This window comes from Acromyrmex echinatior, chromosome 12 (genome assembly GCF_024713525.1).
Source record: "Acromyrmex echinatior isolate Ae372 chromosome 12, ASM2471352v2, whole genome shotgun sequence".
NCBI classification, from domain to species: domain Eukaryota; kingdom Metazoa; phylum Arthropoda; class Insecta; order Hymenoptera; family Formicidae; genus Acromyrmex; species Acromyrmex echinatior.
The window spans coordinates 4,227,237-4,253,502 of record NC_141863.1 but is presented as its reverse complement, the minus strand read 5'-3'; the positions used below and the strand labels follow the sequence as shown (position 1 = coordinate 4,253,502).

General features: G+C 36.9%; 1 protein-coding gene across 2 annotated transcripts in view; it reads right to left on the bottom strand.

Annotated features, from left to right (window-relative positions):
* The window catches only part of LOC105149623 (Tie-like receptor tyrosine kinase), a 187,241-nt gene that overhangs the window by 19,558 nt on the left and 141,417 nt on the right, over positions 1–26,266 (bottom strand). For both annotated transcript variants that reach the window (XM_087411970.1, XM_087411971.1), the window contains one exon: positions 2,315–6,216. In XM_087411970.1, coding sequence (XP_087268096.1) covers positions 2,315–6,216 — 3,902 coding nt within the window. The remainder of the gene's footprint in view (positions 1–2,314; positions 6,217–26,266) is intronic.

Here is a 26,266-nt window from a genome sequence, read left to right as displayed (position 1 = left end):
GGTAGAGATCTCCAGTAACGGTTTCATGCGGTTTTAGCAGTTCGTAGTATATGACACCCTTCTGATCCAAATACAGAGCAGGAGCTTTGAGCCATGGATATTGGGCTTTGCCACTGATGTTGATGGTTCGCCGGACTTAACCCATGACTTTCTGCGCTTTGGATTGTCATAATGGATCCACTTTTCGTCACCGGTAACAATCCGATGCAAAAAACCTTTTCTTTTCTGCCGTTGAAGCAGCAGTTCGCACGTGAGAAAACGTCTCTCAATATCCCTTGGTTTCAATTCATATGGGACCCAATGTCCTTCCTTCTGGATCATGCCCAAACTTTTAAGACGTTTTCCTATTGTTGAGAAGTCAACTTCCAATGACGTAGATAATTCTTTAAGTGTTTGACATGAGTTTTCATTGAGCAGTGCCTGCAAATCGTTATCTTCAAATTTTTTCGGCTGACCAGGTCGCTCCTTGTCATCCAAGTCGAAATCACCAGCTTTAAAACGTGCAAACCACTTCCTACACGTTTGCTCAGCCAGAGCATGTTCACTATACACATCCACTAAAATACGATGAGCTTCAGCTGCACTTTTGTTCATATTAAAGTAATGAAGCAAAACTCCCCGCAAAAACACTTTATCTGGCACAAATTTTGACATATTCAATGAATTATACAGTATTGTTATTTATGATTTCAAGAAAGGTTATGTACGGCAAATGACGTCCTATGATAGATGTTTACAATGTATACAGAACTATAGGTAACAACGAAATAGTGTACTGCTTGTGCCATCTCTTGTAAAACGCTACGAATTAATTCCAACACCTAAGACTCTGTCAGTAAGACATAACTGTGTTACAGATTTTGACATCAGCTTCAGAGGGTTCTTTAAAACCCGTTTTAATTACAATAGCTATTCAAGACGATACTTTCTAATAATTATGAGTTTAGCGAACCGCATTTAGATCATCTAATAGTCCATAACAACAGCGATTCAAATGTCGATTATGCGTTAATTATCAAAATGTTAGCACGATTCCGCTGCGATATAACAAACGTCGCTAGCCAAATAGCCATACGATAAACTCGCGATGATAATCGCCTGGTCATGCAGCGTAACGGTACGTAAGTGGCACTGTCATATGAACAGCAATTTGTACCTCAGTATCCCGTCGTGCATCAATTAAAAATAGAGTTACACGTGACGCTTTTTCATCGCTCTCCCATCTCTTCCGCTGATACGATAATCTTGATCGCAACCACACTCAAGAGAGAATAGATCTGATCTTCAATTAAATCATAATGTTCTATAAGTCATATCAGAATGAAATATTATGTTACTTACTTAAACAATATTAGGCAATCTTGTTCAATTCATCGAAAAATTTAATTTCGATCGGTCTGAATTTTTGTTTCCAATTTTTCCTACTTTTTTCTTTGAAAATTTTGAAAACAATTATCTACGTGACATTTTTTCTGTTTAATAATATTTAAATTTATATTATATTAAATACAAAACAGAGAACTGTAAATTAAAGAATTGAGATTGCATGAAAATTATTTGAGTTTAAATAAATATTAAGATATGTAAAATTTCAGAAACATAGTTTGCTTGTAAAAAATCTTCAGTTGTAATCAATAAAATAATTAATAGAATTTAGAAGATTTCGTGGATGTTTATTAATTAAACATTTAATTCGATAATAAAAATTTGGATTAATCTAAATTTTGTCTTCTTCCAACTTTTTTCTTTGCAAATTTTGGAAACAATTATTCATCTTTTAATGTTCAACAATGTTTAAATTTATGAAATAGACAAAAGAACTACAAAAAGAATTGAACTGTAGAATTGAAATTACTTGAAGATTATTTGAGTTTAAATAAATATAAGATATTTAATTTCAAAAATATAGTTTTTACGTTACATTATTTTTTAAAATGTCTTCATTTGAAATCAGTAAATTGTTGAAAAAATTTCACACATTTGGCAATTATAAAAATTACGTGCTATTCTCAGTACTTTTCTATTAAAATACCATAAATATCATATTAATTAATATAAATCCAATGTGTATCCGCAAAGCTTTCCTAAGTATCCCTCTCACAATCACGTGTTTTTGATATTTATAAACGGATTCAAATCGTGTTTACCAATTCTCCGATCACAATGCGAGACTCCATCTCGAGAAAGAGAAAGACGAAATATCACGAATCGATCTAGAGCGTGGCGATTCGCGCATACTTTCTAATCCCGATCTAAGCTAAATCGATCGCAACGCTGGCACGCTAAGCGACCTCGAAACCTCAAACTCGCTCACCTTACGATTCCTAAGTATCAGTCTTCTGAGAATGAGCCCGACGCCGACGGCGATGGGAAAGACGACAAGAGTGGCCAGGATGTAGCCGACCACAGCAACCGTCTCCTGAGCGATCACGTCGCCGTCGTGCTGCTTCAATATCACCTCACTGATGTTCATCGATTCCCGCGGGCTCACCGAGATCGGTTCTCCGGTCTCGAAGAACGTCCTGTTGAGCCCGTTGGGATGATACATCGTGCCGTTGTATTCCGGCAGAATCGAATGATGATAGGCAGGTCTGTACCTCGTCCTGTTGGTTGTGTTTACGAAAGAGGAACCTTTAGACCTTGGAGGAACAGCAGATTCCTGAGATTCACGATTCTCCTCGTGTTTGTCCTTTCGTGAGTTTGTTAAAACGGTGGGTTCCTTAGACTTGGGAACGGGAACGGTGGTCGATGTACTTCCACTAATTTCCGTCGCGTTATCGACAGTCGTCGCTAACTCGAGATTCTTCTTCGTTGTCGTCGACGACGTCGTCATCGTTCCCATGATCATCGTCGTCAATGCGGGATCGTTCTGTGACTCGGAATCCACCGGAAGCATCACATGTTCCGTATCTCGAGCGAACCCGTCCATCGACCCGCTGCTGTTGAAGATATCCGACGTGTTATACAGATGCATGATCGGTAGCACGTCGTCCTTGTCTTTTGACTTGTCTGATAAATTACGTGCCCTGACTTCCGGCGATCTCTCGCCAGACACGCGTTTCCCATTCTTCGTTATCGTGGGCGGCGACGAGGTAGGTAGGACCTTCGACCTTCTGCTCGAAGTCTTTACATGGACGTCATTCTGAATTGGCGAAACCGTTGTGATTGTCGTTGTTGATGACGTCGTTGCATCTTTTGCTCGGTACCTCTTCTGAATCTCCGAAGGGTCCAGATTGTTTTCCTTCGCGGCGTCCGTCAATCTCAAGGTGTTAGTCTCCGGATCGGTAGTGGTCCTCTCCAATTCCGACAGTATTCTAGGCGTGACCGGGAAAACCGGAGCGGCCGGCACTGTCGACATCGTCGTCGTTGTCGTCGTCGTCGTTGTTGTCGTCGTCGTTGTAATCGCGACTTCATCCACTTGCTCGATCACTGTCACGGTCGTCTCGCCGATCCCGTCTATCGTTGCGTTCACGTTGCTCTCGGTCTTGTTCAGCATCGCGATATCCTGATCGTCTTTCTGATCGTTGTTCCTGATATCGCTTTCATTTAAACTTGACTTGGTAGTAACGATATCTTCCTCAAGAACGTGAGACTTTTCCAGCTCCATCGTCGTGATCGCGTCGACGAGAACAGACGAATCGGTCGCGTCTAATGTCTCGTCGGTTGCACTCGAATTTCGATTTAAGATCCCCATGACGGTGGTTTCTTGAAAACTATTGTCACTCGGCACTTCGTTTACCCCGCTGGCACGCGTAACTTCCCGAAGAGAATCAACACCTGGCACTTCATCGTCCGAAATTTTCCTGCGATTCGCAACTTGTGTCCCGTTCGACGATCGATCGTTCACCATTAATTTATCCTTAGCACTATCGATCTTCTCCTCACTGGACTTCAGTCTCCTGGTACCTGGTATCGAAGGAGACACCCCGTTCGAAGAGGCCAACACTCTGTGACGCTTGCTTGTCACCAGAGTCGAAGATTCTTCGCTTATAGTTGATCTTTGATTTAACACTGCGCTGGCGCTCTTCCTTAAGAATCTCCGATCATTAGCACCCTCCTGCTCGCTGGTTCGCAACTTAGTGTGGTTCCATCTAACCGTACCTCTGTTTGCGATCTCCGGCAATTTGGTGGATCTGGATGTCGACGAGACAACGCTATCGTTATTCGTGGCTGAATGCAACGAGGACCAAGTAACTGCCGCTCGCTGGCCGGCTGCACCTCGTTGTTGTTGCGAAACAGCTTTCCTCGATCGTTCCCCCACCAGACTGTCAACTACACCGGGCAACACACCAGCAGCTGCGGCTGGCTCGACGGTCGCGCCAGCACTGAGTCCTGTCGGCGTTCGTGCCGGTTCTATACCGCCATCACTGGCACGAGGAAGCAGAAGAGGAGAAGACGGCGGCGGCGGCGGTGGTTGCTGCTGCTGCGGTCGCTGCTGCGACGATCCACCGCTCGTTATCTCAGCACCGCTACTAGCAGCACTACCTCCTCCCCGTCTTTCCTCGCCGCTTAATCCGGGTCCGGTGTAGTTGCGCAACAATCGCGTCACGTTCGTTATCGTATAAGCGTACACGTGTTGCTGTGGATGCTGCTGCTGCTGCTCCTGCGGCTGTTGATCCGAGTCGACGACGACGACAGGTGCGGACGACTCCGTCTTCGAGGGCGATGTCAATGATGGCGATGATTTCGAGACGACGTCGCCGCCGGCCGACACGCGAACCGGTCGATCCGCGATGGGATCCACGACCGGTTGCTGCTTAACGGTATTCCGATGGCTCCGCTCGCTCTCGAAACTCGACAGCCCGAAGCTGTTGTCCGGCACGACGATTCGCAGAGTCGACGATTCCGCCCGCGATGGTACCAACGACGTCGTTTCGGTGCTGTCGCTCTCTCGAGACTTCTCACTCTCTCTCTGCGATGTTGATATTGTCCTCTCAACACCCGTTAACTTGTGCTCCGATTTCTCCGCGTTCCCTGCTTCCGTCTCCGCCTCGGTGACTTTCTTCTTTTCGCTATCCTTCCCAAAATCATTGATCCTCTGAAAGCTTTCGGCGGTCCCATTCGGAGCCGTTTCGTTCGAGAGTTTCGCATCGATTTCACTCTCCACGATGATCCTCGCCTCAACATCGAATTGCCGCGGTATCTGGGTCGTCGTGTTCACCTCGCTAACATGGGCCGCGTTTTTTCTCTCTAGCGGGACTCGATCGCGGCTTCCGTCTGCATAAGCGGACGAGTCGCTGCGGTGGAATTTGTCCACCGTATTCATCTCGCTCTTTATTTCCGAGCCACCGACGATACCAGGGCTCGACTCGTTCCCGGGAATAATATTGGACACAACGTCCGCGGTGGGCCTTGGCTTCCGATAATATAACCCGTTACCTGAGCTTCTGAACGTATTCTTAATCCTCGATACTTGATTCTTCTCAACCGTTCGGCGTTCTAACGTTTCCAACGCAATATTCATCTCCTCGTTCATAATCTCCTCCATCGACGTCGCGATCGTCGCGGTGACTCTCTTTGTGGAATATCTTCTGCGTGAGGAAGTCGGGTTCGTCGATGTCGTCTCTACGGAGTTATTACTGCTGCTGGTGATGTTCAGCGCATCCGGCTGGAGCTTCTGGCCGAAATAAAGAAATTGCGACATATCTTCCACCGGAATATTACTCTCCACTGGTCGGAAGTGATTGTACAATGACTCTGGCATTGATACGGTGTTCTTCTTGCGCACTTCTGCGTCTCCCAATTTTTGATTGATAGCTGGCGTTGAAGCGATCGAAGAAGGTGTCGAAGAGATGTTTTCGTTCTTCTCGGTCGTCGGCGATAGAGATTCGTTTTTAGATGTTTTCGTGATTCGCGATTCCAACTCTCCTCCCGTCGCGTTCAGACTGATCACGGAAACGATTTTTTCAATCGGCTTCCTTGATGATTGTGGAATTTCCTCTTTCATCGATATCTCTGTTCGAGCGTTTGTGACGTAAATGCCATTTCTAGTCTCTTGGGTTTCCAGAACGTCCTGAGGGTCCTTCGAAATGATGTCGCCAGGTCGTGGCCTACGACTAGAAAGAATCCGGTGAGGCTCATGCAAACGTTGATTCAAAATCTGTCGTCTTCTTGCAGTGAGAATGTTGCGTAATGTCTGCTCGCGTTTAGCCTTTGACGACAACAGTTCCATGTGTAAGGATGTACGCCCATTACGATGATCCGTGACTGACGTGTCTGCAAACAAAAATGGTATTTCTGGAAAACATCTTTAATTTCCTCAAGTAAATTAAGTACAGAAATAGATGATAACTTCATAGATATAAATATTGATGAGTAGAAGGAATGAATTTAATTTTAATGACTCGTATAAAAATAACTAAAGTTCACAGAATACGTTATATTAATCATTTGTTATGACAAAATTTAAAAAAATGTTTAGTGGCTTGCAAAAAAGAGAACGAAATAAAATTATACATACAGTTTGCAATAATTTTTTTTTATAGTTATGCTAGTATTCGTTAGATATTACATTGAAGAAATACGTCTTAACGCGATTTCTAAATGTTAACCGATCGCGTGTGCTAAACAATGATACTATGATGTGTAATTGAAGCAATTATAGATTCTGGTCCGTTTCTACACGGATCCGACGACGGAAAGGAGGAATTTTCTACGGATTAATGCGAATCGCTGTTTGCAATCATTATCCGTCAGAGCGTCTCGGTGAAAACCGGAAGAACATTGACCATTTCTTCTTTACGCTACACAGCAAATGTAATTAAGTTCTCAATTAGATTTGCGTGCGACGGGCGAAACGAAAAAAATTCTCGTGGAGAGAAGTTCTTCAAGTAACGGTGTTCTTCAGAGTCGCGAGTGGTTTGGGGATACGAGAGGTTCGGTTTACCGTTACTTCTCTCACAGTTCCATGTGCTCGACGAGCTAATAATCGTCTGTCACGATTGTAAAAACGGACCAAGTCGTATTCATGGATCCAACATTTCATTCTTGAGTTTATTCAAAGCATCTACGGTTAAATATTTAGTTAGATACATACATGCATATGCAGAGAGAGAAAGAGAATTAGAAATATAAAGAGAGAGAGAGAGAGAGAAAGATTGAAAATAATTTTGTTTAGATCACCAAAATAATTATATAGGATATAAAACTTTACAATGTTGTCATCAATGTTTAAATGTTTCACATAATTATTTTTGTTTTCAGATCGATATCCAGCTGTTTTAGCTGTTTTATACATCAACAAAATCGTTCTGTCATGTACAATTAAAACTTTCAATGAAAAGAAAATTATTAGTTTCTGCCAATAAATTAACTTTCGTAAAAAAAAAATCTCAAATGAGAAATATTAAATAAAATCTTAAATAAGAAATATTAAATAAACATAAATTTCAGTGCAATATTATTATATCGCTGCATTGATAGAAAAGCAATATATTGTAATTGAAAGCATAATATGAAAAGAAAATAAAGTTAAACGAATTGTATTCACTATCCTAATTAAAACGTTGTATGTAACAATTCACAGTTTTAAAAATGTTCTATTAAAAAATTACTAATTTTGAAAGGTGACACTTTTCCATCAACGCAGCAATGTGTCCATAAACTATTCTTTTTAACTTCGTACTCGAGCGAATTTCTCGTTTCTCTGTACTTATACTCAAGAATTGCTCCTCGCGATTTTCTCATGGTACAATAACGTCTGCCGACAGCCATATCGTGCAGATAATGGGCGTTGCTCGTTTCGCTTCGCTTCGAAAATTCGTTCGTACTGTAAAATGCCGAAGAACGCACGCCATAATATCTACGTACAAGCATGTTCCGCTGGGGGATCATTAAGAGCTCGTCGGCAAGAATCGAGAGAAGATGCTGCGCGTCACGAATTTATTCTCTCATTGTCCGTAAGCGGGCCCGACCCCCAAAGCGGACGCTTCTCGAATCAGTAAAAAACTTGAGAGACGGTACAGCTGTAACGAACTTAATTTACAACAACGTAAAGTCTCGGCTTGTGAGCTCATTAAAGGGTTCAATATTTCGTGACGGTATGAATTTCCGAATGCTCCATGAAAAGGCCCCGTGAATTCGGAGATTATCGTGACATACAGCAGCTCGGTTTTCATTTGCGATTCTCACCTAACGCGTTATTCTGTGTTAAAATATTTCCTGCGACTTCGAAGTTATAAACTCGAAGCCAATGTGTGTTGAGAATTTAAAATTCTATAGAATTTGTGATACTATAGAATTTTTTTAATATATTACTACAATTTATGAACAATAGAAAAATTTTTTAAGGATTTTCTGGTAGAAAAGCAATAAAAAATGTATAAAAGTTACTCCTTCCATAAAGTGTTTAAGTTTTCTGAAATTTTTATTTCGACTCCTTGAGCAATACCTTGATTTTAAAATAATAAGGTATTACTCAAACATATATCATTTGTTATAACAACAATATAATAAAAAAATATCATTAAATTGTTTAGAAAAAAAAGAGTAGAAATATAAAAAAAAACATACTTACGAGTTACACATTTTTATTCCTCTAAAATCAGTTATTACATCAAAAATTGCATTTCAAAATTAATACTAAGATTTTAATAATTTCAAACGTTCAAATTTATTTTTTGGAAAACTTTGTTTTTTAGTTGTGTCGTTGTTGAAGTAATGAAACGATATAAAGGTCAATTTCTGATTGCTGGAATAATAACTTGTCATCGTGTATACGGTAATCTAAGACATTGCAGGCTCGACAACCAATTCAACATTTTAGAGATACATTTCAACGAAACAGATATTCCGAACGTGCAAATCGCGAAGTGGAATCCGCCCTGTTGTGGAGCCTGCTTATAAATATACACGAGTATCCCGCCAACCCGAGCTCTGAATAATGCAGTCTGCCTAATCTCGAAATCGCGGGAATTGTCGTCTAACCTTCTACTCCATACGGAATTTTCATCAGTCTCGAGAAAGCATAAAGTAGAGAACGTGATAAACAAAAAAAAAGTAACAAAAATCCGAAAATTTCCTACTACATACAATAATTTGAAAAAATATTTGAATCGATGAACAATTTAAAAAATATAATTGTATTTTAATATATTAAATGAGTTTACTACTCACTAAAAAAATGTACTGAGCTTTAATAGATATTTATTCGAATAGTACTAGCTGAATATTTACTGAATGTAAATATGTATTTATTTTTGGTACAAAAAAAAATTAATTCGATTTAAATATTATTTTTTTTATATTTCATTTTATTTAAATATCATTGTCTCATTTAATAAATATTTATTTACTGGAGATAAACGTCAACTTAGTATTATTAAAATAAATATTTATCAAAATATTAAAAATTAGTACATTTTTTCTCAGCTACACAAAAAAAAACAATTTTATTAAAGTATCTAAAAATTATGCTAGATACAGATCTGAAAATAATTTCTTTAGACCAAAATAATTATGTAGAACGCTCGAGCTAGTTTCTGAAATGTCAAAACCTTTTGTGAAATTGCTCATTAACCTTGAGTGTCCTACATAATAATTTTTAGTCCAACAAGATTATTTTCAGATCTGTGTGTATATCTAGTTAAATTTTTCAATACTTCATTAAAATAGTTTTATCTATGTATAAAACACACTATTATACCATCCAGATTTAAAGTAGGCAACCATAAAAATCGCGTCTGTATAAGCACTGTAAAAGCAGGAGAAAGACAAGGCTCACTGTCGTAAGTTCGCGAAATTGTCGTCGCGAATTGTCGTCACGAACGTGACCACATCATAATATTTTATGTGGACACGTATATGAGGAAGGTCAGTGTTGTCTCTGTTCTTGTTCCACGAGTTCCCGATTCTCTCAAGTCTTGACGACCACGGACTAACTGGCTGGCTTGTTGGTCGGCTGGCTGGCTGACTGCCCGAGTGAACTACAATGCGGGCGGCACGTGAGATGACTCTGAGATGTGTCACACACTCGCGGACTGGACCCACGAAAGCGGACCCCAGATTCGACGTGAGATGCGTGAGTCCGGGCCCTGCGAATCGCGCGTACCGTTTCACTGTCCCACTTTTGTTACGAGGCCCAGTTCGGTTCTATTTTTTTTTTATTTTTTATCTTAATGCCTGTTTTATTATCGTAAACGCGCGCATCGTGCATCGTGCTGCAATTTTAATAACTTCAACGTAATGCATTCTCACATCAACGAGCGGTCTTTGTTTGAAGGGAGGAATTATTGCCTGCATGGTTCTATGAAATTATCGTGTGTTCATGCAGTATTCGTGTCAAAACTCCGATTGCGAGAACGATAAAATAATAGTAGCTGCGTAACAATTGACGTATTTTCCATGAACATATGCTTTAGCTTTATTAACTTCTATTATTCTTCGTTTTTATTATTTCTCAGAAGAGCGTATTTTATACCCGAGGCAATCTAATAAATCATCGTAATCTTATGGAGTGTTTCAAGTTTTTCAATATTGTATGAATTATCATTGAACTTTAGTTTTTTTACATACTAAATATACCTTAAAATTTGCTTAAATAGTCTATAAATTAATACTTTATTATTTATCAACAACTCTTTTCAAATTTCGATTTGTTTATAACTTAAAAAATTAATTGTAGCTTTGGAAAAATAAATTACTTTAATTTCAAATTTATTACAAAATCTCTTAATTTTTTATGAAACATATATTCCAATATTTTAATTTTCAGCTATTCAATCATCAGCACGTGCTACAGATTTATTGTTATCCCTCTCTTATCTCACGATTGGTAAAAATTTCCGCTGTGTATCTTATACCTATAATATAAAAGTTAGAAAGTCTTAATAAACTCGTCGCGTAGAATTTGCAAGTGAGTCGCGACAGGAAGTAAGTTTGCTGACGCAGTCAGCAGATGTTAGGGAGTAAGGTGGCAATTACGGCTTAAAGTGTCATAATATGTCTGTCTGTATGGTGAATATGTCTCTATTACCAGTGTCATTACATAATATCATAGTACGTAAGTTCTAAGATATTCCACGATATTGCCGCGCGACTCGTCGCCTCTTCGTCGGCTTCCGAAACCTAATGCCGCTTAGCTAAGCGCGATCGTAGCAGATAAATATTTCAGGCTTGTAGTCACCCTTACCTGTGTAATGCGATGCGATTCGAACTAAGCATACAGATATTCATACATGCATATGAAAATTGCGTGAAAATATTTGATAGAACATTTTCCAAATGCTGCAATCCTTTTTCACATAACTTTAAAAAACAATTTTTCTAAATCATCCACATATATTGTATTATAAAAATAAATTGCGATTAATGAAAGTATTATACAATCTGTTTCCGTTCTTAAAAATATTTTTAGTAGTACTAAATAGTAATTTTTTACTTGCTTGATGAGAGAGATAATATCTATCTGAAAGTCTCTATATGTATATATTTATTTTTCTTAAAAAATAAATAACAATTATCTGTACAGTCTTAGTCATAAAGCAGACCCCCATAAAAATAGGCGTAAATGTTTTATCTAATGAAAAATAAATTACAAAAATAGTTTTATTGAAAAATAATATTTATTTTTGTAAGAATTTTTTTTAGTTCTCTTTTGGCTTTTATTACCTCCAATATTCTTTTGAGGATATAAATTAAAGGTGCTTTATACTTAAGGCCAAGGCTATTCAATTTTAAAGTAAGTTCTAAAATTTAATTTTATATTATAGAGATATAACTGAATTTCTTTTTCGAGTACCTTAAAAAATTGCTGTTAAGAATTATTTAAAACAGTTTCATTTCTATATACATAGTCTGGTGCACGAAGAATGATCAAAACGCGTCTTAACGTATTATTCTTCTTCTTGTATTATTCTTCTTCTTCGAGGAGTAGTTCCCCAATAAGACTCTCTGAGCTCTTGCAATTTATACGTCCCGTTTCGAGGAGGTCGCTTTGTTGACCGGATTTTTAGAGTCGCGCTAGTCGTGTTGAAGATAACCCTCCGGGTTATCGTATCTGTGAATATTATCTGCGGCTTTATTCACGGAACCCTAACCTTGGAGATGATCTCGATGTCACGAGGTCTCGCGCAATGGCTCAATATTACAATATATTTGCGAGCATTGGTCTCTCCAGATCGACGATATAAAAAGAAAAGGACAGAGTCACGATTGATTGATATTTTGATATACTAATTTGCTAACAATAATAATTTATTTAACATTAATTTAAAATTATTTAATTTAAACTTACTTCTCGATTGCCATTAAAATTTATTAAAATAACAATGTGATTATATTAACTTAATAAATAGAACTGGCAATAAAGTATTTATAATAATACTTATAATAAAGTAATGAGTAATTTTAATTTTATATTTTACATCATGTCGCTTGCTGGGTATCGATACTTCTGTAATAAAAGTATTACAGAAGCGGCGGTTACAAAAGCGTATTTCACATAACAGCTAACTTAATCGCGCTAGAATAATCTGTAATGAGCGTAACAGTATGCCACCCGACTTGCAAATCAGGAAAAGTTGAGCGAAATGAAAGCGGAAATGAGAACCGAAGATCTCATAAGACCCAACCAGACAAACAGGCGCAGAATCCGCAAACGCTACGATAAGATCTCGTCAGTTTCTTAAACTGCGCAGGCCAGTAAACTACTTCAACTATAATATTTGACTTTTCTCTTTTCCTTTCGTATAATTATTTTAAGAAAGTTACACGCTCTGTACATTTTCTATTATCGTTACCGGAATTTAATTCAGCTATATTTCTATTAACCCGACGGCGCTACAGTATTAGATATTAAAGGAGCAATGGTAATCCAATCCCTTCACTTAAATAACATTTTATTATTTGTATCTCATGTCAAAATCAATCTATTTTTATGGTTCAAAGTAAACAACGTTCATATTAACACACACACTTAGTAAATAATAAATTGAATTTAAGTCAAATTTAATACATTTTCTCGAGCTAAATTGTTTAACTTCGTTTAATTAAATTAATGATATACTGAATAGGAGCAGTGGTGATTTATACAAATAATTAAAAATAATTCAAACTGTGAATGTAATTTGACATTATGAATTTATAACAGTACATATGATTTTATCAAATTGAAATATGAGTGTAAAGAGAAAAAAATTATATATTGTATTTTGTATTAACTTCAGATGCTCGTGGAGATATGATTGCGCGATGGAAATAGAGCGTTTCAATAAAAAAAAAAAATCAAAATGAATTCTAGTCGAACACACGAAGTAGCTCGTGGCGAGCGTGAAGCTATTGTCCGCTCGGCATTGTCCACGCCATTCATCATCAGTAGTCGAAACGTCCGGAATCGCGGGTACTTATGTAACCGTTTCATACGGCATCGTCCGTTCCGGCAATTTGATGCAATCAAGGCCCGCGAGTTTAATGAATACACGGTAATAATCCGGAAAAAGTGCGCGATCTGCGTTGGTTGCGAGCGACAGCCGGTCGGATGCAACATCCAGAAAAGAAGCAGGAAGTCGCCAAGCATATTCCCTTCTCTCCTGTCGGGTGGACACGACAAAGAGGATCGTTTCTCTGCCCACGCTTCCGCTACCACGCGACGACAAATCTCCTTAATCCGGCGTGATCAATGATCTACACGGAAGCCCCGAGGTAACGCAAGCATGCACTCTCCTCCTGCCTCTCGCATGCAGCTGCAAATTGCGTTGCACCCTTGCGCGGATACGAGGAATGACATCGAACGAGGCGACGATTATTCAACACTCGGTCGGACGCGCCTTGTCTCGTCTTGCAGTGGATGCATAATGGTTCATCGATGAATTCTTGTAAATTGAAATTTATTTCCCAGCGGGAGAAACCGATGTAAATCGAGGACTTTAACAAATTTTATTATTCAGCGCTAATGTGAAATATTACACCCATATTTTCCTTTCCTAATGGAAACGATAAGCAGTAATTAAAAAATTAAAGTGTTTTACAAATGTACAAAATATATTATGAAAGTATAAAGAGAAAATATTTTTAAAAAAGTAAATTAAAAGAATTATTAGTTTTGATAAATTTTGCTTCACAAATTATTGTAAATAACAAAATTACTGTAATTTTAAAAAGATTAAAAATAGATAGAGAAAAGTATGTTTTATTTTATTTTATGTAAAGAACCGTTCATCTCTTTGGGAACGTATTACTCGCACGAGTCGAGAATGTGGCATAAATGATTACGAGTTTACGACGTGGAACGTCGAACTCACTCGTAGCAAGGTCCCATTATTTAAAGCTAGTCAGATATCATCTGCAGGGAGAGTCGTCTTCTGATCCGTGAAGATACACAGTCACGACGAGTCACAATACATCGCGATGCGAGACCGAAATAATTTTATCGATCGGCCGATTCAAGTCACCGATCTGTCTCAGACAGTTTGTCTTACTGTTGTACAAACCTCGTAACAATGATAATTATAAATTGTCAGTTTTGATCGACGTAATGGTTTATAAAATCCCCGACAACGCACATAATGATCCTCGTGGCTGTTTGTGGCCGAAAATTCGCTCGTTCATTCACCGCGAATTAAATAAAGCGGAACCGACCACATTAAAAAGATAATCAATATGACGTGCATGTTCAGCTAATGCAGTCGCTTAGTCATAGTGACGATAATTATCTCTCGCCTGGATTTATTGTCGTTATTATCGCAAATGGCACTTTACTGTCGTTATGATGATTAAATTGCTGCAACTAACGAATTTGGACAATTAGATAACAACGATAAATAACAACGCGTTTTTCGAGAAATCAATAATTATGCTATTCTAATCGTAGATGCGCAATAACGATGAAATTATAATGATACAAATCAAATGATCGCATCCAGGTCAAAATGTTATTTTTTAATAAGGCCATCACGATCTCGAGATGATCGATTATTCTTTTTAACGCATCAATTGAGATTAAGAGAAGCGAGCTTTAATTTCTTCATGGACGAATTTTTTCTTATTCTTCGAGACTTAAAGATGTATGTCACGTCTCAAAGTATTATCAAGAATATAAAAATTTCATAAATTATTCTATTATTACAACTGAAAATCTGTGTAAAATTTAAGTACAATTCTTTCATTAGTTTAAAAGTTACTTAATTTTTTGTTTGCCTTGATTCTTATATAAAATCGTATTTTGTATTTATTTGCAAATTTAATAAGCATTATAAATTAAATAAAATTTTGAAATTTTTTATAAATATTAATAAAATTCTAATAAATATTCATGCAAAAGTTTATTTGAATCGACTTATTCATTTAAAAGTTATTAAAACTTCAGCAAAATAGAGTCATTTTACTGCATAAAATCATTATAAATCAAATTATTTAATGAAAAAAGTTTTTTTACTGATGTTAGCTGATTTTTTTACTGATACTTTTAACTGATATTATATACAGTCAAAAGAACTTTAATAAGTTTTTTACTTCCAGCTGATCATAAACCAGGAATCATCCGAAGGAATGCCAGAACGGCTGTTTCATAAATTAATTTGATCGCATATAATTATCTTCTGTATCGATCAATAGTACGCAACGACGCGTATTAGGCAACTGCCTGTTAATTCTTGCCTTAACATAGTCTCGTATTACCATAAAAAGGCAGACCATTATTGCTTATTCCGTGAAGAAGTCTAAGCGAGATGTATGTAATATTTATTATTTATAAACGATTCCTCTCAACTCCCTCTAGCGTGATTTTATTTCAACGAGAATAATTACTATAGCAATATCCTAACATATTATTGTTTAAATGATAAATATTTTCATTCATACGCGGTGTTAAAAATAAATTAATTATGAGCGAATATTGCAAGAGATAATACCCAAGTATCGGTACGTAGTTATACAACGATATGATTTAAGGAGATTCGATGCATCTTCTCTGGCGAGAGTTTCTGTAGAATCGTAATGCAGTCACGTCTGTGTACAAATGATTTGTTTTATGAAGCGTACATCCGTTTCCGTCAACGATCCGCGATGAGAGTACGGAGACACTCCGGTCATTGAACACGCATAATCCTACGATAATTATGTAACATGGCGATAACACGATAACGAATCACCGTCTCGACAGCGATCATTGACCGACTAAGAGTCAAAGCTCTCGAAATGTGTTTAACAGATCCCGTTAAAGAATTAGTATATTTAGTACATATATATTATTATATAATAAGTCGCGAAAAGAATTACACGAAAGGAATGCTGACTGAAAAGTCCTCTACTATTTTGCAATTTTCGCAATAGTTAACAAGATATTAATTACTAAAAATTGCCAAATATTGGTCTTGAATAATTTGTTACTCAAATACTATCAACTCTACAGAAAAACTGCAAGAGACAAAATCATTTATTTTCTTCTCATAAAGTTCTAAGATTTTTTTAGAATTTTTTCAGAATTTTTTAATACCGTATTTTCTCATGTTGATAAAAATGAGAAAATGTAGTACTAAAAAATTGATAAAAAATTCTGAAAAAATTCTCAGAACTATGAATTATAAAAGAAAATAAATGATTTTTGTATTTAGAAAAACATAGTCTTTTTTCAATAATAAACACTCTAATTTATATCATTATTTAATATCATTTAATAATTATATCATAGATTGTATCATATTGAAACTAATACAAACATCTCAATGTGCCTATCTCGATTGAAATACAAACATATTTTTACATAACCAAATAAAAGCTTTCACATTCTCACGTATTGTCAGAGAACGTACATCATGTAAAGACAGTTTTGCTACTCAAGTATATTATTGGTAAATCTGCTTGTAATTAGAAGCCAGTTCTCAATTATCCTATAATCATGTTAGAGGAAGTTACATATACATAACACTTAAACGCTCATAATTGCAGAGTCACGTGATTGATTGCTGTATTTGACAGCATGATGATGCAGGCGGCGATTGGGCAAAATTCACAGGTGACGAGCGAGGAAAGACGTATCGCTTCCTGGACCATGATCTCTCCGATCGATCGGAGGGTCACGGTCATCCCCGACGCATAAATCACTTACAGCGCGAACACGTGCGCGATTAATCCAGATAGCGACTCAACACACACACACACACACACACACACACACACACACACACACACACACACACACAAATACGCGATTACGCGTACATCGAAGATCGTATCGAGTGCGGTCAGTCGATTGCATAATGCCGATGTTCCATTAAATCGCGCATGGATCGATCCTGATGAGGGAGACGCAAATGCACTTTCGGAGTTGCGGTTGCAGCCCGAGAATAAGAGATTACGCGAGAAGAAACAATAAGAGCTTCACGATGGAACCATTTTGCGGGACTGTTTTTCAATTATTCGCGTCGCGTACATCACGGATCTTCCGGTATTAGGTCCATACACTTCTATGCCGCATGATTCTCGAGCGAATTTTACAATCAATCGGCAATGATGTATTTTTCTTGCGCGAAGTTCCCGAAGAAGTGATAGCGATGATGAAACGGGAATTACGACGATTACGCGTCTATTGCCTGGAGGAATCTTCCGGTATCATCGTATCAAACTCACGCGTACGGTTATGTGTTGAAGACATTATCGTGCATCGTGCCGTTACGTAAGATCCTCAGGAACGCACAATGGAGCTCCTCGATGTTCCATTAAATCGTATGCAGATCTCGGGGCAACAATGGAACGCGGACGGGCGATTGAGACTCGTAAAAAGTAGCCGACCGCATCCCGAAATGCTTCCTGGATCGAAATGCGATCGCATCGATGCAATTTCGGAAAGAAGAGAGATTAGCATATTTTTGTAGGCGAGGATATCGATCGTGTAAAAAACGAGTATAAAATATATCAAAAATATATAATTATTTGTATTATCACTCTTGAGATAATCAAGCTTTATAAGACGTTAAAAGTATATTATTACTTGTGTATATATTACACAGATTATCACACATATTTTTTAAATAATTCGATTTTAACGTAAAAAATGTTGAATAATTAAATATTGGATTTTAATATTTTCGTACGTACATTACCGCTCAAAAGTTTGGGGAACACTCTGTAATTTTTAAAAACGATTCTTTACAAATATAATTATCTTATTAAATATCAATTTTTATTTTTCGAACGTATACTATCGAAATAAAATTGATGATTAAAATAATATAAATTTTGGTACATTCACAATATTAATAAATAAAATTAATTAAATTTTTTTTTTAATTTAGAAATGCTCCAAACTTTTGCGTGATAATGTACATTTTTTAAGTAAATATATTATATTAAAATTATTAAATGGAATAATATTTCTGTGTCATACAACATTATTCCAAAGATGTTTTGACGTATTACAATAAAGATTACTAATACAAATATTATTGTTATATGGTTCAGAAATATATTACTTCTCGATTACATTAAAATAAACGGCAAGATAAGGAACTTTTACGAGTGATTAATTTCCCTATTCTTCAGTTATTGCTTTTCACCATCTTCGGCTATACACCCACCTTAAACTCTTTTGAAAGGAATAGTACGCTTGTTATACCCGTAAAATAAGATGGGTAATATATAGTAGACAACACACCTTCGCGCGTCTTACGTTGCTGCTTCAACCCGATACTGCCTCGCAAAAGCTTAACGAATCGTGCCCGCGTGTAAGTAGCCGCTGAATAATCCGCACCGGGGCCTCGCGCGAAAAATTCGCGCGGTAACGTACGAGCGCTCGAGGGCACGGGTGATTGAATATAAATCATATAAATTGCGACTATCCGGAATTAATGTACACGCTCGTGATTTAAGATATTGCATCTCCCTTTCTCTCTCTCTCTCTCTCTCTCTCTCTCTCTCTCTCTCTTTCTCTCTCTCCTTGGGCCGTAATTGACGCGTTATTTCCGCATCCACCGTCCGAGATGCCGAGACGAAAATTCATCTTCGCCGCGCGCGATTTATCCCGCGGGATCTCGAGAGGTACTCGCCGTGCACCCGCATATTGATCCTTTTCGTTTCCTTCTCCTTCCGTGAAAGGAGGCGCGTGATCGCGATAGAGATCATTGACTTCGCTCCCGCGAAGGGATATAAGACATGATCTCTTCTGTGTAGGAAATTGTTAATATTAATATCATAAAGCTATTAGCCTTGATAAGGATGATACAGGGCCATAAAAAGGAATATCTTATCAAATCAGGAAACCTACTAGATATTACTGTGAGAGTGTATATAATTTAAAAAATGTAAGCAAGACATCAACGAACATTGAACGTTTCTGGGATGTTAAAGAGAATTAATTAAAGACAGGATTATAGTAATATATTGAAAAAAAGGACTTAGTAAAATTTCTTTATAAAAAAGATTCTCTTATAAGACACGGTAATATTTCCTTATAAGGCCCTGACGATCGTTTGTTACAAGCCATGTAGAGATCAAGCTATCTGTATCCACTGGGATTATGTCTTAAAATTAATTGGGTCCTAGTGGATACAGATAGCTTGGGCCCTACATAGCTCGCAACAAATGATTTGTCAAGGACTTATAATATTAATGAGATCTTTTTTAAAGTTTTTCTACATAAATTTACGCCGAAACACTTCGTTACACGATCTTGCGTCCGGATATCACGCGGACACGGAGAAAGGTGCATGTATTATCATAATCGTGCATCAGCGGGACATCACGATTCGCAATGTCGACCTTCCTCGTGTCGAGGGACAGACATTTTTTTCTGTAGCTACACGAAGAGGTATGATGGACGATGCCGCGAGACAGGTCGATACGCGAAGCTACGTGCAATTTAGAGATTCATCTGTGTGTCTCAGATAAAGCGACTCGAGATAGCAGCGTAATTACATTGGCGTAACAGTGCAACACATAAGGAATAGCTGATACATACAATTGTAAAATAATGACCACTAAGTATATGTAATAGTTCGTATAACATAAAATACTTAACAAGGTGACATGTTCAATAAGTATAATAGTTGATAAGGCGATATTGTGTGTTGGATAATAAAGCTGAGAAGCCATCCACGAAGAGATTCTTGACTGCAATTAGTTCTCGTACGTAAGAAGATAATTTCCTTGAAGCGCGAATGACATGAGGTAATATTCGCTCGTGGATTAACGTTACGACACGCCTCGTCCGCAGATTCGTATAAATAGCAAAAAGGCGCGTCTCGAAATACGACGGACTATAAATCATTTTTACGCGCTGCGGCTACCGGAACTCATCAGGAAAAAAGATACAAAACGCACTCTCTCTCTCTCTCTCTCTCACACACACGCACATTCTGCATCTAATATTGCGTAAATTTAACCGAGCGAATCCAACGAGGAACGATTAATTATAGCGTACAGATATTGTATGAATTTTCACCGATGAACAGTAGTGTATTTCATTTACATGTCGCTGCCCAGCGATACATGAGCGATCCTTAACAATTACACGGTGAACGCGACTTGTGGAATCGAGAGATATAGTGCGGCACCGGTCGAGGGAAAGGAGGAATTATTTTCTACCTGAGACACACGCGCACGCGAATGTATACGTACACACTCGGTGGATTATGCTGAGACGCGCATGTACAAGGCTATCCACCAAGATCACGGTCGCGTCGCCTGGTGCCGGACAATCGCCATCAGTCATCGAACGATTCCCCGGCGTACGTTACATACGTATGTACGAAGAATAATGGCAAAAAAGAACAGAGACACTGTACGCTTGCGATCCTTGCCGAACATACATCACTCGGCAGCAGATTCGAAAGTAACGAAGGCTGTATCTTACTCATGTCGTGTCTCGTTTACGGATGGCCCAAGTCTGAAACCAATGCCCGTTGTTGTTGTTGTTGTTGTTGTTGCTTTTTTTTTACATCGGTTATGAGGCAAATGTCAATGACTGAACTAATAAGAAGGTATGATCAGTTCTGTATTATTGATTACACTATGTTACAAGATTTCTGTTTCTTGACGATGATTCTTAAGTATTTTTAGCTGTTGAAATAGAATATAAGAATAAAAAAATTTTATTAGTGATAGATTTTGAGAAACCTAAAATTTGGTTTTTGAAAATACTCTACAAACAATTTACAATTTTTTTTTTATTCTAGAAAATAAAATACATAAGAATCATCATTCAAATGTTGAGAAGCAGAAATCTTGTAAATCAGTGTAACTTTTGACATATTTGATATTTATTATTTAAGTATATATCACTTAAAATTGTGTATTGTTAAATAATGAAAGGAACTTAATACTATCAAATTTATTTTCATATATTATAAAAATATATTCGAATTTTTATAACGAATTTTTATATAATACATATATAAAAATCTCTAATGTTTTTTACGTGTAAAAAATCCCATTAAGTTATACAAAAATTCCAGTTTTTCTAATTTCCTAAGTAAACAACATTCGAATAAATCCTTTAATTGAATATGTGATGCCACGATATTACTATGCGACCGGTTTTAGGTAGAAGATTTACATAATTAAACAGAGTTCATTAGGATTATAAACGCCATTTACTTGCTTAACTAAAACGTTTCAGCAATCAAAAAGACATCCAACATGAAGAAAAGCGCAAAAAAAATACGTTTAAGCCGCCTTTTAAAAATCGTATATAATAAACCAAAGAATGTAATAGTTGAAAACTATTCTATTCTATTTCTAGAAACATGACAGTTTACGACACGTGTTGTTGACGTTCTACAGACCAATTGTCTAAGCTTCACTTGCCTGGTTAATGAATAATACACGTCTAGATATCGTCATGTATTACGTGAGCGTGCAATAATATAATTCCAGACATCAATATAAAACTGCTATTAATATAAAAACTGTTATTATCCTCATAATAAAATCGATAAATGATAATTCTATCCTATTTTTCCTTGAGAAAAAAAATGGAAAAGAGAACAGTGTAATCGAGATAAATGAAATCGGATCTAAAATTAAATCCTAATAATCCTTTCAATGGCAACGCGTCTATTGGAAGTGACTCGTATAAAGCTACTGTGTGTAACAAATTAATTTGGATCGATTACGCGTTCACGTGGGAGACAAATAATGATTTGAATCAAGATAACTTAAAACAGAGATCGGGACGGCGTGATACTTTCGCGAGATCCTTCGGAGAGTATTAGCTGTCTAAACTTGGCAGGACCTTTTGTATGCGTAATTTGGCTATGCAAATTGTAATTCGATTCTCGCTTATCAAAGGGGATTCATCATGATCCTTTCGCAGATGTCATTCTGGCGCAACGTCGAAAACCCACAGTCAATAATCGGCGCCGAAGGCAATCTACACTGTCATTTACCGCTATAACTAAGCTCCTGCTTGGATATTGAGCCTTGATTGCGTGAAAAAAAATCGGTATCCAGCTGTGACGTCTTTATTAATAAATTCCTAGCCATATTTCAATGTTTTTATCAGTCCATCTGTCAATGAAATGAGCGCTCTCTGAAAATGTCATATAGCGGATAAATGTATCTCGGTATCATTCCCGATCAATCAGACGGAATTTCAGCAGAGATTTGTCCCACAAATTCATGCTTTAAGAACATCTAAGAAGTTATAAAATTAAAAAGTATATAAAAGAAAAAGTATGAAAAAGTATATAAAATTCGTCCCCGTTTTAGAGACTTGCCATATTAGAATTTACGAATCTTGTTTTAACAAAATTAATTAATAAATTATAACAATTACAATTAAGAGAATTACGTTAGCGTAGTAAACAATATACAGGGTCTAATGATAGGAAATTATTTAATAATTAAAGTGATAATTAAAGCCGCCACGGTTAATTAATAGGACGGTTCGACGAGTCCAATTTCAGTCAATTTCAGTAAACAAATTTAATTAAGAAAAAAATTAATTAACAGTAAAAATATTCCCAAGATCAAACAAAATTTAGAATTAATTATAAATGTAACAGATATATTCGTTTAATATATAATGTTTCTTGCAAAATATCACTATGAAAAATAAAGTCTGTATACCATACTCCAAATGTATTTATTAACCATCGATTAAAGCTACGTCAAATAAAGATGTACGCATATTCATTCGCTGCCGTTCGATTATTAAATCGTCAAAGGGCTGACAAAGGGCCGTGCCGGTACCGCTATCTTGGTTGACCCCCATGGAGCGATGCTGCGACCTATCCCTTTGGTCGACCGATCGCGAACAGATCGGCGGGTGTGCATACGCCGATAATTTACACGGCGATCGTCTTCCGGCAAGTAATGCCACGGCTAATGAGCCCGTGTGTCCCGATGAGCACGTTACATAAAGGCGCGGATGCGCCTCGAGAGATACACGGATGTATACCGATGCACCAGGTTTGATCTTAAAGTCACGACGCTCGTCTGCAAGACGAAGAGCAGCGTCTCCGCAAAGGGCAATGTCGGTCGCGATGCACCGCTCGAAGGGGGGCAACCCCCCTCGAGAACGCTGTTAAGATCGGTCGTAGCGGTCTCGACTATGTCGGTTAGATGTAACAATGCCCTGAGCTATCCCATAGATTTATCGGCGTAGTATCGATAATGCATTTGAGAAAAATTTTCGCTTTATGACGTGACAAACTCGAACACAAATGTCTATGCTAAATGTCTACCATGAGAAAAAGTGACAGCGCCGGTTACATCGTTGCGGAAAAGAATGATTTCGCTAAAGTATTTAATAACTTAGTTAGAGAGACAGATCTGAAAATAATTTTATTGGATTATCAAAATAATTATATATTGTATAATTAAAATGCTCAAGTTGGAACAAAATTTAAAAAATATCAAATTTTAAAGAAAGTATAATTTAATTTGTTTGTAGATTAGAGAAAAATTATATTTATTATCTACATTGAAAGAATGATTTTGAAGTATCTAAAAATTTAGCTTGATACAAATTTAAAAAAGTAATTTTGTCTCGCTCATTAAAATAATTATGTAAGATATTTAAACTGCAGGTTGTTTAAATGTTAAACTTTTTGCAACAAAATCTTATAACTTTTTCTTGGATAAGATTCGTTATGATTCATTATTTTTCATTGTATCAAAATATTTTTTTGCCTCAAAATATGGCATTGTTTTTCCGTTTTCTGTACAAATTAATCTTATTGTTATATATTTCGTTATAATTTACTTTGTCTATAGTCGTGCGGTAAAGATTTTATCAGAAGCTTAATAAGAAGAATTACCATGCAAAATATATAGTATAAAAGGTGCATTATCGGGATCCATGATTCGTAAAGAGATTTAAGAAAGACCTCGAGAGTCTTGAAAGGACTCATTGATAATTTCAAAAGATTCGAAGGATCACCGTGTCGGACTATTTCGGATGAGCTTTAATACAAGTCAATTTTTATTCCCGTTGTTCATTCCTCTTTCGTGACTCTTCTCGCGTGAGACAAAGCCCTACTAGGATAAGTATCGTTACATGTGCCATGCCACGGGGATGGTCATAATGTAAGCATTGAAACCGACGGCGCTACGCCTGAACCGTCCATTGTATTCCACGGCCGTGGTCGCGCAGGTTCAGGCAGCCTTGAAGCACCGAACCTCCCAGCGCGACAAGATGATGCATTGTTACAATGTGCGGGCCTCATGCCTGGGCCTGGCCCCGCAGGGTCACACAGAAAATCGCAAAGGTTAAAAGGTATCAACGTGGAAATATCTATGCGCACGGTGGCTCACTGCGAGACATCGCAACGAATATTAAGAAACTTAAATTACGCGAAACTTGGTCTCCCATAGAGCACACATCGTTTTATTAACAATATTACAACAACATTGTAATATTCCAGTAATGTTGCAATAATACTGTAACGTTGTTGTATTATTGTACTAAATAGATCAAGTTTGTAATTATGTATACATGTAAGTTAAAATATATACTAAATATATTATATATTTTTTCATGAAAATAAAAAAATATCACCAAGAAATTTGAAATTTCTATTACGATACAATCAGCTTTACAAATCTATACATACTCAGTCTTGTGTTTTAAATAATATAAAATTCAATCTTTTTGTTAACTTACTTATATATAAAATAAATTATTTTATGAAACAGCTTTAATTTATTTATAAAATTAATATAAATTTCTAGACTTCAAGACAAAGACATTTGTGTGATGCAAATATCTTCCCAGCATTTAGACTCTACTACTGTTTTACATAATACTTATTGTCTGTTCGCAACCAGTTTTGACTACTCACAATCAGCCGAGACAACCTCGAGAAGAACTGGCATATGTTTAAATATACGTCGGTCGAGGCGAAGGGCTCGAAGAGATTGGTCCCGATACTCCATCAAGGACATCCTAAACTAACCAGATTAGGAGACCCCAAAGAACTAACCCGAGAGCGTAAAAAAAATAAAAAGATTATCAATCGTCTGGGTATAATGTTTCTAAGGTTACCTGCGATGATATAATTCCAAAGGATCGTAAAATAGATCTTCCCTTCCTTTTTATTCTTTTTATCCTCGTACGAAACGTGTCTCCCTAAGATGATCTAAGTATTACATAATGATGACGCAAACTTTAATTCTCTAGACTTTGGTATAATTAAATTTCATTTCCATTCATAAGAACTCTAGTTTAGCATTCCTTCCGCAAATCAAGATTAATTTAAAAGATGGTTTAAAAATAATATCTGTTCTCAGGCTACGTTCTCACGGAAAAAAACGATTTTGCTGAAAGATCTAAAATTTTACTAAAATAGAAAAAATAATTCTGTGCGTCATGGATCATTAAAATAAAATTATATTAAAAATTAAAGATAGGAGTAATGCTACAAATTTTGATATTCTAACAACCAGATTATTTTCAGATCTGCATCCAGCACAATTTTTTAGATCTTTCAACAAAATCGTTCGTTTCATTCACCTTAATAAGTTATAAAGTACACAATGTCTAGCTTTCTTTCAATCATGAATTCTTTGGTTCATTTTTACAACAGTATTGATTTTTACTTAACAAAAATTTAATGAGGAATCATCGTTCTCTGTACTTTTTTAATTTCGCATAAGTTATTCAACCAGTTAAACTTGCCAGTGGCAGAACCAGATCCAGGCACGACATATGTGAATATCGATTCGCCTCTGCCTAAGCCGGTATAATAATGGATATCGATGATGTCGAAAGAGACATAGGTACGTCCGCACGCATTCCGGCAGCCAGTTATAAATCACTGATCCGTATCTCGATAGAGAGGGGATCCCCTTAACCAAATGGATGCTACTGTCGATTTGAATTACTACTCTCGGC